Source organism: Motacilla alba, chromosome 1 (assembly GCF_015832195.1).
Source record: "Motacilla alba alba isolate MOTALB_02 chromosome 1, Motacilla_alba_V1.0_pri, whole genome shotgun sequence".
In the NCBI taxonomy this organism is placed as follows: Eukaryota; Metazoa; Chordata; class Aves; order Passeriformes; family Motacillidae; genus Motacilla; species Motacilla alba.
The window spans coordinates 113964428-113984501 of record NC_052016.1 but is presented as its reverse complement, the minus strand read 5'-3'; the positions used below and the strand labels follow the sequence as shown (position 1 = coordinate 113984501).

General features: G+C 37.4%; 1 protein-coding gene across 13 annotated transcripts in view; it reads left to right on the top strand.

Moving 5' to 3' along the window:
- Positions 1 to 20074, top strand: part of DMD (dystrophin) — a 1161005-nt gene that overhangs the window by 969408 nt on the left and 171523 nt on the right. For all 13 annotated transcript variants that reach the window (XM_038157590.1, XM_038157575.1, XM_038157541.1 and 10 more), the window contains 2 exons: positions 4249 to 4369; positions 5031 to 5299. In XM_038157590.1, coding sequence (XP_038013518.1) covers positions 4249 to 4369; positions 5031 to 5299 — 390 coding nt within the window. The remainder of the gene's footprint in view (positions 1 to 4248; positions 4370 to 5030; positions 5300 to 20074) is intronic.

Here is a 20074-nt window from a genome sequence, read left to right as displayed (position 1 = left end):
TGTTTTTGTCAGGTAATGCCAGAACTGAACCCAGCTAAGTTCTTCACTTGATGAGTGAATAAGCCTCATCAGGGGAACACTATTAAATGCAGTTTAACTGATTCAATTGACAAATAGCACAATGAATGCCAACATGATTTTATGCCTGAATCCTTTTTCTAAAGAAGTGCTGTGAGCTGATTTTATTTTTTTTTTTCCTTAAAGGTAAAATTTAAAGAGGAGCAAACATATTTAACCTCTCTATGATTCAGAAGAACATCTGAAATACCACAGAGATTCATAAAAGAGATTAAAAGAAGCCAGTTCTTACCACTTGAGTGCTCCTAGTTGCCAAGATTAGCCTTAAAAATTTTAAGAGTAGGATTCAGATGAAAATTTCAAATGCTTGAATCTATGCCAGAGGCGAGCTTGAACTCAACTGAGAAGAGGGGTATCCATGCAGTTAAAATCATTGTTGTGTTATAAATGTGAGGTGCTTTTTATACAAGGAAATTTGGAATGTGTCCCAAATACACCCACATAACTGCTGTTTGTTTGAACTTATACATATAGCAGGTCATTTTTTCAATTTTTGGCATCTGAAGAAATTGTCTCTATTGCAAAGTCTTAGAATGTGTGGGGAGGAGTGGTGGTGGTGGTGTTAGTCATTGATAAAAAATACTCCCGTTCTTCAAAACATTATTTAATTATCTCACATTTTTCTTTGCTTTACTAAGTATCAAAATATTGCTTTAGTGAAATTGAATTAACAACAGTGTGCATGTTACTGTTAATCTAATTTAAGTAACTCAGGCATCATGCAGATTGCCTGCTATGTCTTTCATTCTTTTTGGAGTCGCTTCATTTGCTGTGTAGTGATTTTATTAACAGCATAAATAGTATTTATGAACATAGAAGGCACTTATTAACAGTTCCATGGAAACTCTTTCACATGAAATCTGTAGCAAGACTGCCTGAGGAGGAGTACAGTTCCTGCTTCAACGCATTAACCAATTATGGGTCCACAGTTGATATCTACTTCTAACAATTAGGAGGAACCCCGTGTTTTGAAACCATTCTGTTTGGCAAATGTGTTGAATTAATATAATTGTACTCTTTCTCTTTAAAATACATTGAAAGCAAAAATTCCTAGTTTTTAAATAAAAGAGATTAATGTTACTTTTAGTAATGTAACTCTTTTTCTCATTATATTTTCCTTTTGCAATTTAAACAATCTTTTTTTCTTCATTTAAAGAGATTTAAGGACACTGATAAGGGGGTAGAGGTCCGAGATAAGCTGATCAATATATGCATTATTAAAATGGTGGACAAAATGCCATTAGTGCTCTAGTGTTGATGACAAATAGACATGCTTAAATAAAGTAGTTTACTTACTTTTTTGTCAGGTCATGCATTATGCGCATTCGATTTCCTCTACAGTCACCACAAAGTGTGGAAGAAGTTAAGGGATTCAATGAAATTAGCCTGCAATCATTAATTGTACATTAGACATTCATTTAGGCTAATTCTGCTTTCAGTGATGGTCTAGTTATTATAAAGATGTATTTGTCAGGGCTCTAGATATATAAATTCCCTTTTTTTTCTCCAAGAAAAACCAGAAAATGTTGCTATTTATGATTTTTACTGGTAGTGTATACATATCTCACAACAAAACTTTAATCCAAAAAGCAGCTTTATCTTCATACAGTAAGAACTTTATTTTGGAATGGGTTAGTATGAAATGAGTACTCATTATTTTTAATGCTGTTCTGTGCTACTGCTTCGGCCTCATGTTTTTTTTCATCCTCTCCTTTTCAAATTTCTTTAATTGAAACATATTTTAATTTGGTAAAAATCTGTAGATCAAAACTAGGGGAGGAGATGAGAGTTATAAATACTGTGTATTTTTCTATAACTCGGGATTTACAGACTATAATTGCCTCCACCAGCTCCAACATTCAGACTGGAAAAGTTGGGGGGAAAAATGTTTGACACATTGGCTCAGTTTTCCTTTATTAATAAAGAAAGCGCCTTTTCTGTTTGTGACAAAATACAAAATGTGCAAAGTCAGAAGTGCCTATTAGCATCTCTCTATTGTTTTGAGGAAGATACAATGATTCCTGCCCTCAGGCTTTATGGGATTCATTGCACATATGTTCTTCTTCTGTTGCTCTAGAGTTCAGGAGAACTGTGGCTTTAAACCTCTTCTGGAAAGATAATGCCACTCAGTGTATTTGGCTGCTGTAGTTTTCTGCAAAAACAGTACAGGCTGAAAGTAGGTATTTTTTGTCCTTCTCCTGGTGTGCACATGCACACAGCCAGGGGTGACCTGTCTACAGCAGCAGCAGTCCTTACAGAAGGACACTCATTCCCAAATGCATAGTGCAGAGGTGTTCCTGGCTTTTATCTGTTCTCCCCATCAGTGTATTTCGGTGTTCCCCCGGAATATCGGTGACTCCTTCCTGCTGTTGCTGTGTGTTTGCAGAACAGACCTTTGTGCCAGTGCTTCCTTTTTGACTAGTTTGGGGCACAGACATTTCTGAGAAATAATACATCTTTGGGGAAACCTTTCTGCAGCATATTATATCTTTAAGCTGTTACACCATTTACTGTTTAAAAACACCGGTTTAAGTGGCTTTGGCTGTTGATGTTACTTTTAACACAATCAGCAGAGAGCAAAGCACACAGTCCCAGCAAATTACTCTGCTGGATTTTAAGTTATGCTTCCTGCTGGCTTACTTGACCTGCAAACCTGCCACACCATTCTAGTGGGACAGAATGATGTGAGATGAACAGAAAGGCTAATTAAAGGAATAGATTTTCCTCATTTAGAGGCATGAAAAAGGCTTATTATATTTCCTCTTTCTATTGCACTTCATGCAAGAGTCAAGTATGAATTATAAGAATTTTAAACCTAAAAATGTCTAAGTTTGACATTTTTCCTTCAGCCCTGTAGTAACTCCACTCAGTTTTTATGCCAAAAAAAGTCCAGTAGTAGTTTATTTATTAATATACAGTGCACTTCTTTATTTGTGAAAATTGGTATTTTTTTTAAAGGTTAACATGATTGCTTAAAACATTTAGCTCATGTATTAATCAAATGACAGATTCTTTTATGATAGCAGATAGACTCTGGGAAAAGGTTCCAGTACCAGTATTGACCTTGACACAAAATGAAGATTTTTTTGCTTTGTTATTTCCTTCAACAAAGCAGACTTTGCTTAAGGGTTTTCCCAAGAACAGCTACAAACCCTATGGTCAGTTCTTGATCATTTAATAAAAAGTGTATTTAAATATTTATAGCAGAATAATGTAGTATTTCTTGAAGTTTAATTTCCTGAATTGTGTTAAGAACATTTAACCTTTCATGTTTCCACTATTAGTTCTGGTAGGTATTTTCTGTACAGAGAGTCACTTATCAAATATAATTCAAAGTGTAATGAACTTTTTAATATTGAATTTATAATCCTTCATTAGTTCTCGTAGAAATACAAATTTTGTTTAATAATTAATTTGGCTGAATTGGTGCATTTATTACGTTACAAACTTAAATAATGCTGGTGCTGTAAAGAGAATTTTCTAATCCCTGCAGTAAAAGATCTGTTTTCTACCCATGGCATAGGGCTCTCCTTTTTGCAGTACTGTGTTTTGTGTTACACTCTACTATTAAATTACCTGCATATTTTATCTCTATGCTGCTTAAAACTGTATGTATTATCCAACAATGTTTCATAAACACAGAAGAAAACATTGAAATAAAAGAATGGTAAGGAGCATTTAGATAAATTCACTGCAACATGCAGAAGAACCAATGCAAAATTCAACCTACAGGCTGGGTTTCATCTGCATTTTTGTGTGGTGTCCATTTGGAATCAGCCTAATAGACTCTTATATTCTTACTAACAAAAATACAGAAATTAATAAATAAATACTGAGATATGTGTACTTTCAATGACCTACCAAAGCTTCTAATACTAATCTTCAGTAACTAATCTTGCTCATGGTCCTTTAAAAGCAGAGTGTAGATAAAAGAGTAAAAGGAGCTGCTGCTGAAGAAAGAAAAATGCAGTATGCTGAGAGCACATTTGCTCTTTTGAATACAACATGATTTCAGGTTAAGCCAAAGCTGATTGTTTCAATTTGTGTGCGCGTGGTTTATTGCTTCTTGTCATACACACACGGAAGCTGTTGCTGGAAATTTTGTTTTGACATTGGTATTCTGACTTGGTGTTTCCTTATAGATCCACTCACAGTAATTTTGTTTCTTAGACTTTCAAGAGGGAGCTAAAAACAAAAGAACCTGTTATCAGGAGTGCCCTTGAGACTGTGCGGATCTTCCTGGCTGAGCAGCCCGTGGAGGCACTGGAGAAGGTCTGCCCAGAACCCAGAGGTAATTGAAGCAAGAACAGGGTAATAACACATTGCCTGGGAGATCAGTGATGATCAGCAATGATTAAATAAATCCTGCCAGCCGCTCTGAAAGCATTCCTTTCACACTCCGAGCTGAATGCCAGCGTTCAGAAACTAAGCTAAAAATATAGATGAAAGCAAGCCTTAGCAATCCTTCTGAACACTGTGGTACTAAATAGACATGCATATTTATAAGGAAATTTTGAAACTGCCTTTAAACCTTCAGGACCTGTCTATAATTATAGCCTCATTTGAGGGCTCAAAGCTGCAATTTAAGCTAAAATTCACCTTGTAGTTTCAGTACTACAGGAGTTCCCAAATCTACCTAATTGCAGCAAAAGCTTCACAGTGATTTATTTATCTACGTGCAGAAAAATTGTGCTGAATCAGTTCATAAACTTCTAACTACACCTTGCATGTTTCAAAATACCTTTATGCACTTAAATGCATATTCTGCTGATTTTTATGGTGGCAAAAATTTTTTTAAGATATTTTGAAACTAGAATGCATTAATAAAGCAAATTTCACTGGTGCCTTTGGTTATGAAGATTTTCTTAGTGAGATTCTAACCTATCCAGATGGCAACTCTATTAGTTCTAAGACAGAATAGGTCTTAAAAGCCTCTCCACTTTCACATTTAGATCTGCCACCTGAGGAAAGAGCCCACAATGCCACCAAACTTCTGCAAAGGCAAGCAGATGAGGTCAGAACCGAGTGGGATAAGCTGAATCTACAGTCTGCTGATTGGCAAAAGAAGATCGACGATGCTCTTGAAAGACTGCAGGGCCTTCAGGAGGCGATGGACGAGCTGGATCTGAAGCTGCGCCAGGCTGAGGCGTTCAAGGGATCCTGGCAGCCAGTGGGGGATCTGCTCATTGACTCTCTGCAGGATCACTTGGAAAAAGTCAAGGTACTTGACATATGTCAGTATTTCTGAGTATAAAATAGTTCTTTGCGTGAATCTCTTTATAAGTAATTATCTTTTAGAGTGAGAAATTGATATCTTTTTACCATAGTGATTTCTATGAAAAAGTTCAAATAATTAGTTTTATGATTTCAGAAGTTAAAATGCAATGGGATCCTCATTGAACATGTATATTGCTGACAGGGGTAAAAGCACTATAGAAGTGTGTAAAAATCCTCAGCACACTCACTGTCAACTCAGGAGATGCAAAATTGGCAGTTAAAAAAAGCAAAATAAAATAGATAGGAGAATATATGATAAAAGTCGATTGAATTAATTTTTTGCTCTATTACATTTTCTAAAGTATGATGAATACGTAGTTGTTTCTATGTAATTGTAGAGTAAAATTTATACAGTTTGAAATATATGATTTTTCATGATGGTGGTATTTGATTCTGTCTTTTTTGATAAATAGGCTTCATAACTAAAGATAGCCTTAAAAAAAAAAAAAGCAGCAATCCTGGAAAAAAAAATTGTCATTATTTTCTGTAACCTAATGCTTATCTGCTTTTAAGGGTTGTTTCATAAAATCATTGCTTATCGAGAAACTTGGGCAGACTTGTCCTCTTTCAGCATGACTGCCATGGACAGACTTGATAAATAATAGAGCATTCCTTCAGCCAGAGCACAACAGAGGCAGCTGCCATTTTGATAAGAACAAAGTGCCTCTGTTCCAGTCACATAAATGGGAATCATCAGTCATTTTGAAAGAGACCTGAGCTAACTGTTATTTTCTCTTGATGAACATTAGGATCTAAGAAAGAGGAAGTAGAAGGACTAATGGCGAGAAAAATATTCCTCTAAAAATCTAATGTAGTTTATTAAAATGAAAGTCCTTGAGTTTTAATCACATAGAAAGTTTAATGAGCGTCCTGTGCAGATGCTGTACAAGAACAAATGAAATAGTAGCTGATGAACAGCTAGCTGCAAAATTTGTTTATCCTCATTTAAATTCAAAAATGAGCAGAAGAAATCTATTTATTAATTCTCAGAAAATGCTATCACAACCATGTTTTAATTTTGGGGTTTTTTTGTAAATTTTGAAGAAGATATCCTGAACAGAAGCACTGAATCTCTGATTTTACTGGAAAACAAAGCAAGTTGCTTAATTCTAAAGCTATGAGGAGGAGTATTGACTCCATAAATATAGTTCTGAGTCCTGTTGTGGTATTAAAAATAAATAAATACATTCTAGATAACATAATTAATGACTTAATAATTGATTCATTTAAGGGTTAAATACTTTTCCTTTGCAAATATTTCAGTTAAAAGCTAAGTTTGTTGAAGTTACATAGCCTTCAGTTAAAAGTTGTTATTAAAAGTAAGGATTTTTCTTTATTGACTATATTATCAGCCAAACATTGTCCAATTGATACATTATCTATGTCTTGTCCTTGCTCTGGTTTTTATGATGAGTACCATGACTGATATTACAGTATGGGGCAAAGTACCTAATTTCTCTCTATACCTCTAAGATATCCAAGCATCTTCTGAGCAGATCTTCAAAACATTGGTCATATGCAATTGCATTTCTTCCAAATCCTTCTCTTAATTTGGATCACAATAGTTTTCCCAAACCTAACCTCATGAATAACTTCCTGGGGAATGTGTTTAACTTAGTGCCATTTGTCACTGTCCTCTGTAGTTATAGTTGCTGGAGCTGCTAAGCTCATGGTATAACTTTGAACTCATACCAACTAGTGGATCTTTATTGGATCAGTATTAATGTTGTAATATTATTATTATTACACGTGCTTCGTCTGCATTAATGTACAAATTCGTGTTCACCTCTGACTGTGAGAACAAGAGATACTTTCACCATCTGCTCCAAATGATGCAACCTAGAGTAGAGGGTATCTAGAACCAAACTATTCTTCAGACTTCTCTGCTGTCATCTGTTATTCTCCCTTTTTTCTTCTCTCATATGGAGGGGTCTTATCTGCAGGCTGAAATGTAACTAACATACATTCTTTCTGTCTCCCTCCCAGGCTTATCTTTCTGTCCAGGAACCATCATTTAACTGCCTTAAATTTAGTTGAAGTCCAAAAGAATCTATTATTAGTCCCTTAATATCCATTGCCTGATCAGTTTGATTGTAGCTCAGGTCATATTTTAGACATGGCCTACGACTTCTATTCCCCTCTGCAGCAAATTCAATGATGCTTCCCCCTTGCAATCACTAACAAAATGTTCTTTTCATCAGCATGCCTGGATCACTTAGGGGTCTCATGAGACCACCACTCAGATTTTATATTAAGCTTTTGCTGCTATGCAATTGCTTTGCAATCATGCCTACCTCATCCACCTGGTATCTTATCCAAAGACCCATTCCAGGAACTGACAGTGGAACAAATTTGTCTCTCTTTCTTCCCCAAAGATTCTCCTTTGCCATGCAGAACCGTGATAACGATTATGCTAGCAGCATGCAACAATCACTACGTGTCATGCTGATACCTCCTCACTGTTTTGTTGTCTCTCTGCAGACATCTGCTGAGAAATACTAACAGAAATTAGTACCCATAGGAAGTTTCAGGTTTTTTATACTTTTCCACTCTGGAAAATTAGGTTTCTTAAATTAAAAGCCATTGTTTTGAGATGTTATGCACAGAGTTTTGTGCCTGAGAAGCCAATTTTAATGGTGTGGTTTATTTTTAGCTAAAGGCAGTTTGGCTACTCTCAACATGCTCAGGAGAGCACAGTGCAAAGCTCTTTTTTCTGCCAGTGATATTTTAACATACCACTAGCAGCAATATAACTGCTCCAGTTTTCTGTCATACACAGCACTGTAAGGGAACAGCAGAGCCTCTAGACTCCATGAGTATAACTACGTCCCAATTTTTTTTTTTTTTGCAACCTCTGTAAAACAAAACAAAACAACCAAACAAAACCAAACTCAAACAAAGAACTCAACAACAAAAATAATGAAGAATGAGCAGTAGCGTCTGTGGTTTCTTAAGTCAAAATAGAAGTGCATATCTCTAGAACACCTTCCAAATAAAGGGCTATTCATGTAGAATCATGTAGACTTTTTTCAATTAACTCCAGTCTGCTATAGGATAATTTGTTCTCCCTCACTGTCACTAAAAGAGGGCACCTTGACTCAGTATAATGATTGATAACTGTGAAAAGCAGAACAGAATTTGGTGACATAATTCTTGTATTTTTCTGCAAGGAATGTTCATGAAAGCCTTAGTCTTGCTATTTAAGAACTGCTGGTTGTTCTTTCAGATTCACTTTTATAGTTATGAATAAAGCAGTTACATTAAATTTGTATAGATTACAGACTTTATGTATTTAATGTAACAAGGATATTCATAAAGGCTGCAAGTATCCCTTTAAATTCTTTTTTCAAAGCTTATTTACAATTTTAATACAATTTCTTGTTGAATTATATGCTGTTTATTTCAGACTTTCTTCAGCTTAATTGACATTTGAAGTCAATTGTATGTCACTGACAAATGTTCACTGGAAAATGCCAGCCTGAAATGTATTTATTTGTAAAATAAATAGGGTTTGCAGTTATTCATAAATCAGAAATGAACTGATCACTCATCTGCTCATCATCTGCTCCAAAATGACTCTCTGTGCAGGGACTGGGGACACTCCTTTTGTCCCTGGTCATCTTTCCTATGATGAGACAAAATGAGACAAAAGTAAGACAACGATTGAAATAATTAGCTGAATTTCAGTTGTGCTAGTATCCAGCCACAGAAAAAAAGTAAATGGATTTGCAAAGATTGAAATTCCATATTATTACAAGCATTTTAATACTAAATCAGCAACCTCAGTTTCAGGACACTGAATGAGGGTATGTAGTTCATTTTAATAATAATAATAATAATAATAATAATAATAATAATAATAATAATAATAATAATAATAATAATAATAAAAGTCTTATATATTCTTCTGTGGACTCACTTTGGTACTGTTCAGCTACTGCTGTGCTGCAAAGAGGAATTTCAGCAAAGTGAACTCATTCAGTGGTGTTATGAGGGAACTGTGTTGACAGCTGCCCAATACGGAGTTTCTGACAGCAAAGTGAGTTGCTGAATTTCTGATTTATGTTTTCATCCCAAAATTATTTTAAATGCTTGGTTAATTGGTAATTTTCCATCCTTCCTCCCCCCAAAAATACTGATTTTTATATGGAGCTATTAGGGGCCGCAGAGAGGGAAATTAATGACTGACACCTAGAAGCAAGCCAATAGTCCCCATTCCTCCCCTCCTCCATTAGCAATGGAGATGTGGACTGGAGATCAGTTCCCAATAGATCAATAGAATCTATGCAGGAAATAATTACCTAGAAGATGTATTGAATAACCAAAATTTCCAATCGGCTCGATATCAATAGCAGTGCCAGATCCTTGCTAAGCCAAATAAAAGTCAGATTGCAACATGATGCCTACTCTCTTGTTAATTTTTGCTGACATAAAATTATGCTATGCACCAAATTAAGTTAGCAGAGCTCTTGCTGTCTGGTCTGTAACATGAAATGGCATCACACGCATAGCAGCTTCTGAGATTTTTTTTCATTCTCTTTCTTTACTGATAAACTTTCTGCAATATCTACACTTCTCACTATTCTTAGTTTTAAAAACCACAAAAATGCTAAAGTGTTTTCTATCCAGAGTTTTAGACTATGAACTATGATTTCATTAGGTGTTTTCAAGTTGTTTGGACAATTAGAAGATGACAGCCTTCATTGGTTCACTGTTGAATAGGAAACTATTTGCCTGCATTATAGGAGATGGAAGTGCTAATGTTCTCTTCATACTATAACTAAAGTAATTACAGTTACAAATGCTTACCATTTCATACACCTCATTCTGTGAAAGAATCATACAATAGTTGTTTAGTACATGTTCTTAAACTGCTTCAAAATGCGTATACATTTTTCCAGTTTAATTTGAGGCCAGCTGTAATCAAGAGCTATAATCAATCTGGGTTAAGATGTTCTATTTCCTTAAGTGAGTCTCCTAATAAGTTCTGTGCTGGACTCTGGGAATTTTAAAACGATTATATACAGAATAACCATTTCCTACTAGCAAATTTTCCAGCTTTCCAAAACCCAACAATCGGTTCCTAAGAAAATTGGAGATGATCATTCTAAACAGATTTTGTATTAGTAAAATATTTGTAATTTAGAGATTGTTCTAAGATGCTGTAAAAGGAGGAGATCATCTCATGGCGTACTGGAGGACCTTTAGGTTTTAAAAATAAGTATGGTCAATAAAACCAGAATTTACATAATATCAACTTTTCATCAACTATTTTACTGCTTATATAAACTAAAACAACATTAGAGTACACAAGAGCATAATAAAATCTATTCTAAAATAAACCAAAACCATACTGAAATTCACTGGAACACTTTAACAGCCAACAGAGGTACTTGTGATATATAATATTCCTGTGAATTTAAATCTTTGTGGAGTTTGCTATAATGAAAGAAATACTTGAAGTCTGTTCAATCTGTTAATGGATCAACTTTTAAGATGCTTTTATACATCAAAGACACTTCAGCTAACCCCATTACTGAATTGGTGACAGCCTGGTATATTGTTTTTCCCTTTTTTAAAATGCATTTTTATACAAGAAAGAATTTAGTAGGATTGTTTGGTTGTCACTGTTGAGGGCAAGTTTAATTTGCTAAGGTTTTTCTTAAATATGAAATTGAGTTAGAAACCACTAACTGTTTTGTCATGTAAATGTACCAGATTTTAAATCTGGTATGCTTCTTAGCTGGTAGGAAAGGAAAGTTTCTCAGTTATGTCCTGTGGTCTCTCAATCTCATTTAAACAGCTTCTGAATCAATTTATTTTCTTACACAAAAAGAAATATGTTCAAAAGTGGTTATTTAGTATATAATAATCAAGTAGTTTTACCGATACAAATTTAATTTAAAAGTATAATCTGTTTTATGTTCTTTCTATGTAATCAGCCAGATGAGATTGGAGAATTCGTTATGGCAATAGCCTAAATCTAAATCCATTTTAAGTACCTGAAGCAAACAATCATTCCCCCTGCTGACTTCTTTTGCAATAAGTTATATATTTCGTATCTCAGGTTTAGATGCTACCACTGTATCTGTAGTATTTTACAGAGACTAGATTACATTGGTTTTTTGTCTATATCAAGCTATCTGTTTTAAGGAAGAATCCGTAACCTTGTTTTGCATAGGAATAATGAGAATGATGATGAGCAGGCAGAGAAATGAAATCCTCATCTTTTAAAATTACAAGTGCTCTTCACCATACTACTTATTGGGAAGCAGGAGCATAATTGTGATGCAGAAAAAGTAGCATTGCTGTGCTGACAATGAAGAAACAAAAATGAGCATCTTTAATTAACTTTCTGAGGAATCACAGCTAGTGTAAGGAGCAGCTACTTGTAGACCACTTTACAAAGAACAAGCACATGGAAAAGAACTGTACCAATTTAACCCAATTTCTATCAGATTTGTGTTAACTTTATTAACACAATTATTAATAGAGCTTATTAACTATTATCTCTTTGTTTAAGTATGTTTGGGCTCAAAAATACTTATAGCTTTTCCCTGACAACTAGTGCAGGAAGATTCTTGAGCTCTAAAAATAGTGACCAGTCAAGGTGGAAATCTTTTCTATCTCCAACCCAGTTTGGCAGAAGATGCTATTATTACATCAGCATATTCCATTTAGAGTGAAATTTTTCCTTGTATGAATTCACCCTGCTGATTTCAGTGGGAGTTCTGCATGCACATCTGCAGGCAGATTTTGACTTTTTAAGTATGGGCAATCTCTGATCTTGGTTTCTGATACCCTGCTGAGAGAACTGACTAATGCGCGTATGAAGACTTGTCTGTCGTTTCATGCCTCTGAAGTTCAGAATTGAGGTCAGACCAGAACATTTTTAAGAGATTTCTCTTTATCAGTTTATCAGAGGGAAGAATGATTCTTGGGCTTTTAGAAGGAGAATTAAACATTAATTTTTAAGTACCTAAGTGGCACGGTTATAGCAGGGACCCTGACATTTAGCATCGTTTTTGTTTCAAGTTTGCCATATAAATGCAGCATGCATAGATATTAGTCTGATGGTGAAGTATTAACATTCCAAGACATGACATTAAATCAAAGATGCTCTTGAACTGTTTTGGTTCTGTTCAAAAACCCTCTTTTTCTTATGACCTGGAAATGTAAATATTTAGCCAAGAGGGGAAAAAAAAGTTCAATGAGAGCAACACATTTCTTACTATGGGACCATTTTATTCAGGTTTTCCTAAGTGAGAGTGGCACAGAGAGCTGTGTGGGTAAAGGGAGCAGAATTATATCTAAGGAGTATTTATAACATAACTCTGATCTCCTATTCAGTCTGCTACTGAAACACTCCTGTGCAAGGAAAAAGGACATACCAGAAATTATTGTATAACCAGACACACAGACATTCAGTCAGACAGGAGAGGAGGGAAAAGGGAAGAGTACCAGAAATTAATTTTAAAGTTGTTTGTTTCTGTGATGAGGCAATTTTTTTAGAATAAAAAAACTGTCAGTACTGTGATTCTAATGAAATCTTTTCTTAAAACATTGACAAAATAAATTCTTAGGAACAATCAAGTGTGTGGATTCTGTAATGACATTGTTTCTATGACATGGGAAAATCAATGAGCAAAGTAAAATCAATTTATCAAGCTCCTGTGCTGGTACCCAGTCTAGGATCTAGACTGCTTGATGTAGGGAGTGCAATGAATGTTAGATTGCCTGGAATGTTTATCAGAGACCCAGTGAGTTACACATTTCTCATTTTCATTTTTATAAATTTAAGGCCTAATAGACTTTTATTTCATTTTTTTGGCAAAGGTTAACCCATAATAAAACTGTATAATAGCTACTTAGCACTTTTATAGTGCTTCTCATCTTCCAGATATTATGAGTTAATTTTCTCAGCTTCTTTCTGAGACTGCAATAGAAGAATTATCCTCAGTTTACTAATAGGGCAACTGAATCAGTGAAATTAATTTATCCAGACAGCAATGTCACTCAAACTATTCTTATTCTCTTTAAATTTTACCTGAAAATTGTTTTATTTTAGTTAGGTTCAATTGTCCATTGGATTAAGAATGATAGTTTTCATCAGTCACAGCAGGAGCCACTGTTGCACATTTCCCAGAGCCACAGCATCCTCCCCCTAAAGACATATCAGGGCAGCCACCCAGAGGGATTTCAGCCTGAATGCCTGGAAAGGTGGCCACTGCTCATGACAGCTGCCCAGCCTGTGTCTGGTGCTGTTTTAGAAACTCAAGATGTGTTTAATTTTTTAAGTTTTGTCTCCTTTTCAGCATTTCATTTTAATATTCTTTCTTCCTACATTAGCTAAAAAAGTAAATCGCTGTCACTTGCAGCTGCTAAAATCTATGTTAGAACTGAATTCCTTCTCTGGCACTGTTGAAAGATGATCTTATTAGATGTAAGAAGTTTAGGAATTTACCCTTCAAGCAGGCCCATGGGAATCTCATGAGGTTTAATGAGTGCAAGGTGCTGCACCTGAGTCAGGGCAGCCTCTGATATCCATCCAGGCTGGGGGATGAACACACCGAGAGCAGCCCTGCTGAGGAGGATTCGGGGCTGCTGGTGGGTGAGAGGCTGGACATGAGCTGGCCACGGGCACTCACAGCCCAGAAAGCCAAAAATATCCTGGGCTGCAGCAATGCCCTGCAGGCAGCAGGTGAGGGAGGGGATTCTGCCCCTCTGGTGAGACCCCACCTGCAGGGCTGCACCCAGCTCTGGGCTCCCAGCACAGGAAAGATGTGGAGCTGTTGGAGCGAGTCCAGAGGCTGCCAAGATGAATAAAGGGATAGAGAATCCCTCCAATCACCACCCTTAGCACAGAAGAAAGGCTGAGAGGCTTGGGATTGTGCAGCCTGGAAAAGAGAAGACTTCAGGGTAACCTAATTTTGGCCTTACAGTAAAGATGGAAAGATGATGAAAGACTATTTACAAGAGCATGTAGTGATGGGCCAAGGGATAATGGCTTCAGACTTAAAGAGGTTTAGATTAGATATTACAAAGAAATTCTTTGCTGTGAAGGTGGTGAGACACTGGAGCAGTTTGCCTGGATAAACTGAGGATGCCCCATCCCTGGAAGGGTTCGAGGCCGGGCTGGATGGAGCTCTGAGCAATCTGGTCTAGTGAAAGATTCCCAGTCCATGGCAGAGGGGGTGGAAATAGATGATCCCAAAGGTCCCTTGTGACCCAAGCCATTCTGTGATTCTGTGTTGACCTGGTGTTTCACCCATGCCCACTCCACACACATCATACCGTGGCGATGAAAAGGTGGAGATGGGAATTTCCATCCTAATTCAAGAGTTGGAACATAGAGCTTTCAACAAAGCTGCAGGTCCATCTGACCTGCATTCTCCTGGATATTTGAGACTGACTGGACTGTAATAACTTTTTCTGGCCTTAAGCTCTATGAAAAACTTTATCCCCCTTACTAGAGGTAGTAATTATCAACTTTATGAGGCTAAACACTATGAAATACCTATGGGGTAAACTTAAAGACATGAGAGAAGAAAGCAAGGATTTCTTTTAAGATCTCTATTGGCTTTTTGTTAGAAAAATGAGGAATTCTTGAAGCTTGTTGTCTGAATTGTTTAATGTTGGTCAAGTGACAGAAAACAATATGTGTTTTAGTACTCTCTAAGCTAAGCTTTTGTATGTTTCCATATTTTTCCTTCTGAGCTACAGCATCTTCCTGCTAATGTCTGGAAGCTTGAGGTTTTGGTGGTTTTTTTGTTATGATACAGGTTGTGCAATCTTTCTGGTTTAAACTGCTTTCCTTTTCTGTGTCAGTGTGCTGGTTTAAAAACCCAGCGGGAAAATAAACCCCACTGAAAGTGTTCCCTTTCCCCTCACCTTCCTCTCCATAAGAGGAAGACAAAACCAGAGATTCTGAATCAAGGAGAATTTACTTGAAAAGCAGCAATAGAGTAAGAAAAACTAACAGGGACAGCAACAACATTAAAAGCAAGGTATACAAAAGACTGTGTGATTTACATACAAAAAAGGATATTCACTGGCCAAGGCCTTGCGTGGCCACTGAGATAAAAGGCAAAAACGGCCCCAGACTGTCCATGGCACCCTTTTTCCCCCACCCCAGCCAACACCCCAGTGTTCTTCCAGAAAACCACCCCTCAGCAATGAAGTGGAAGGTATGGAATACAGCCTGGGCTCTCCCATGAGGCCAGCAGCTCCATGCTGTGCACCATCCCCAGCCCAGCCTCTGCCCAGCCCTTCCCTGCTCTCTCTCATGACTATGGTGAGAAAAACAACTCTGTCCTGGCCAAAACTGGGAGAGCCAGTGAAATAGTCTATTTGCCTTTAAAAGGCCATGCTGCTCTACAGCACAATAGAGATTTGCCTTGTAGCAACTATATTCTGAGGACAAGGAGTCACTATAACCTGAAAGAGCTTTTGGTGGGGAACACAGGTTATTAGTCAACCTTTTCTGTTTGTACATCTAACATACATTGTGTACAAATTAACTAATAGCAATAGATCCTGTGCTATTAGTGATTTTAAAACAATTTCACTGAGTCTACAACCTAAACATCTGCACTTTGCAAGTGCTTTTGGCTTTAATAGCGCTGACTGAAACCATACTAAAGGGAAATTTCCTTTGCAAAATTTCTTTTGTGTTTCTTGTGACCTTGGTGTAACTGTTGTTAGACTTTCAGATCACACTTTGAAATCCTTCTCGTTATTTACAGTTCCGAGGTATTTCTTCTCTTCTTGGTTTCAAAGTGAGTAATTGACTTTGATTGTATGGAAAAATTGGTGTGGAGCTGTTTATAACACTTCAGCAGTCATGGGCTCTGCCATGACACGGTTAGAGTTGTTTTGTAGAGTGAATTACAATCTAAATTTGCTTATTTACTTTTCCCCCCCATGGAGGAGAACACAATTTCAGAATAAATGGCAAGGCAGTAACGTAGCTTGTATTTGTTCAGGAATCATAAAACTGTACATCAGCTGTTGATTTAAAATAAATAAATGGATCAAAAATTAGAATAACCTAGTGATCTGTATTTCAGGATAAGTGCATCTATTTATTAGTGTGCTTCTGTTCATTAAATTAGACTTCCTAATAAATAAATATTTTCTATTAGATATAAAATTGCTACAAATTATAGCTTTTTCCCTTGAGAGTTCAGAAAAGAAGAAAATTAATACCTGGTATTAGTTCATTTTTCATTTCATCTATTCAAATTTTAATAACCTTATTTTTAAAGAAATACTGAGTTAGTCTTCCAAATCACAGGAAATAACTTTTGAAAAATGTAATGTTTTACCGATTTAGAAATACAGAATTGAAAATGGGAGAGAACTTACAGGGAATTTGATTTTCTTCCTCCCCTGATGTTTTTTGTTTGAACTATTTTTATCCCAGAAGAGGATTTATATTCTACTGTAGTGCACTCTTGCTTGGTCATTTCTGAGTTTATAAAAATATATAGGATGGAAAATTAAATCAGCTGAAATCCATTTTGTCTCAACACCGCCTGTCCCCAGGAGCACTACAATCAAATAAAAATACAGGGTGAGTTTAAAAGCAAGCTAAGTGTAGCATATTGAGCTGGAGGCTGACAAACCCAGGTTTCAATGAAATTTGAATCAGACTACACTAAACCCCTCAAAGAAGAAACTAAATCATTTTGAACAAAAAAAAGATGGAGTCTGTTAAACTGTCCTGGGACAGTTCAACGTTGTGTGGCTTTAAATATGAAATGAGAAGTGCTCTGGCCCATGACTACTTCACTTGGACACCAAGTGAGCTGAGGGGGAGCATCCTCAGTGCAGGGAACCTGCTGTGGCAGGTGCAGGGTAACCACTCACCTTACTGCGCACACGGATCCTGCTCTGATTGAGCTGCAGCTGCTGCTTTGTAAAACCTTCCCACAGCAGAAATTCATCTGACACAGGAGAACTTTTCTCCCTAAGTCATCTCATATTTTCTTCACAGTGCCAGATGTTCTTTTCTGTTTCTTTCACTGGTTGTGAGAATTGAGGTTTAACATGAGCCAGTGCTAGCGGGAGACTCTTCTACTTGAGGGAATTCTTCACAAAAATGTCAGGCTGGCACGAGGCCACAGCCTTGTGTAAGTGCTGCTCACAGAGCAGGGAAAAAGACTTTCTCTGTAGGCACAGTTGGCCTTTTCTTGAAACCTGCTTCACGCAAAGTGTGAGAACTATTCAGGGTGGAACATGTAAGGGCATGATCATGCTCCTAATTCTGGTCATACCTCAGTCCTAATGGGATGCAGTCATGAGTGCAGAATGGGTTGGCAGATGTTATTGAAAGGCCATTATCAATTGTCTTCAAGAGTCACAGCAAGAGGGAAAAATTCCTGCATCCTGGAAGAGAGCAAGTGTCACTCTCACCTTAAAGCAGGACAGGAAGAAGGACTCAGGGACTTACAGATTATTGAGCCTCACCCAAATCTCTGGGAATGTGATCGAACAGCTAATCTTTTAAACCATCTAAAGGCATATGAAGGACTAGAAAGTTGCATTGGAGGCAAGTTATATGTGAGATATCACAGTGGTTGATCCTGAATCAATATAATTTAACATCTGCATTAATGAAATGGTCCCTGGGACAGACCTCATCTTCAGTAATTTCCTACTTGATACAAAAGTAGGAGGAACAGCCATTACACTGGATGGCTGTGCTGTCATTCATACAGACCCTGACAGCATGGAGAATTACACTGAGGGGATCTCTGAAGTTCAACAAGGAGAAATGCCAAGTCCTGTGTCCTGGGAGGAAGAACCCCAGGTAACACTACACACTCAAAACCAATTGGCCAGAAAGCGACTCTGGAGAGAAGAGCCCTGGGGTACTGGTAGACAAACAGCTGACAGGAACACACTCTTAAAATCCAGTTATTACAACTGCTAGGGAGATGCCTCTGCCTGAATTAAGGTGCAAACAAGACCATATGCCGAGGTCGATAGTATGGATTTTATTTAACAGTAAAATGTGAGGTAGAGAGATAGAAAGAAATAGAAAAGGATTGAGGGGGGAAGAGGGAGGGGAGAAAGACAGTGAGAGAGAGAAAGAGATCAGATGGAATGATAGTCAGCACCCATGGATCCAGCGGTTCCCAGTGATTCTCTTCACCCTGGGCTTCTCAGTGGTGGGGGTTCCAAGGTTGCTCAAGACTTCTCACCATTTATACACTTCAGCAAAAAAAGAGAATCAATGCTCATTGGCTACACAGCTCTCTCATTCAGTTGGTTAAATGATTCCCTCACTTCCAATGCTAATTAGTCCCATGCTTGTTCTTTCCCTCCGTTTGAGTCAGAGGCCTCCTTCTTCAGTCAGTGGGCTCTGGTTTTCCCCCCACCAGACCCAGCCACAGTCAGCTACCAGCACAGCTGCTGAGCTGGCCTTCCCACAGACTCCTTGCAGTGAAACATCCCTCTCCCCAGCTTCATTTTCCTTTCCTTAGACCTGAGATGACTGGAAATTAGAATCCTCATCACCTTTATCCTATTAGTATCCTATCCACCTTTATCATATCTCAGGTTCCTGTCAGGTGGGTTAACTCACAGCCCAAATTTCAGGAATCCAGAAGGCATATTTGGGATGGGCTTTGGTGGTCACAGGTGACCAGTTGCTTCTTTGCATGATTTGCTACAGTGGCAAAGTCCTTCAGTGATCTTAGAAGCATTTGACCAAATTGTGATCTTTAGGTCTCTTACATAGACCCTCATGGCAAAGAAGGCTGACAGAGCCCTGGGGTGCATTGGCAGAACATTGCCATCAGATTCCTCCCTGCTCAGCCTTGGTCCACCTGGAGGGCTGGGTCCAGGTTTGGGCTCCAGAGTATGAGAAAGGTATGGACTTCACTGGAACAGCTCCAGTGCAGGACCACAAATAAGCTCACAGGACTGAAGCACTTTCCTGTGAGGAGAGGCTGAGAGAGCAGGGACAGCTCAGCCTTGAGACTCAAGACAGCTCAGTATTTTATCCGTGTGTAAAAATTCCTGACGGGAGGGAATGGAGAGAAAGCTGGACCTGTCCACTGACAGAAGAGACAACGGGCACAAATTTAAACCTATCAAGTTCCACCTGAACATGAGAAGAGACACCTGTGGCTTTTCAAACACTGGCACAGGTTGCCCAGAGAAGTGGTGGCGTCTTGATCATTGGAGATATTTAAAACCTGATTGGACGTGGTCCTGGGCAACTGGCCCAGCTCTGAGCAGAGGGGCTGAGCTAGATGATCTCAAGAGTTGCCTTTTAGAAACTGTTACGCATTTAAACACTAATAACAGTAAGAAATTTGTGTTCCTGCCTTCAGTTTTTGTACATTTTCAAGCTTGCACGGTCTTAAAAAGTTTATTAAGAAGTGAAAAAACATTTAATTCCTAAATGTAGTTGCTACAATGTTTTATTCCTGTATAAAGACAAGGTATGAACTGCCTAAATAGTAAATACCATTGCTGGAAAACTAGAGGTGATTTTCAAATTATTTGATTTTTTTCCTTCCTTTATAAGAAGCTAATAAAAATGTTTTAAATTCTTCATGTTTAGGCTTGTAAAAATGAACATTTGTGGAAGAGGATACTATCTACTGAGGTCTTGCATTTACTGTCTCGGGGGGGAACTAACTTCGGGATCAATTTTAATTTCCAATGTTGTGCTCTAAGCATAAACATAGTGTTCAAATCAAAG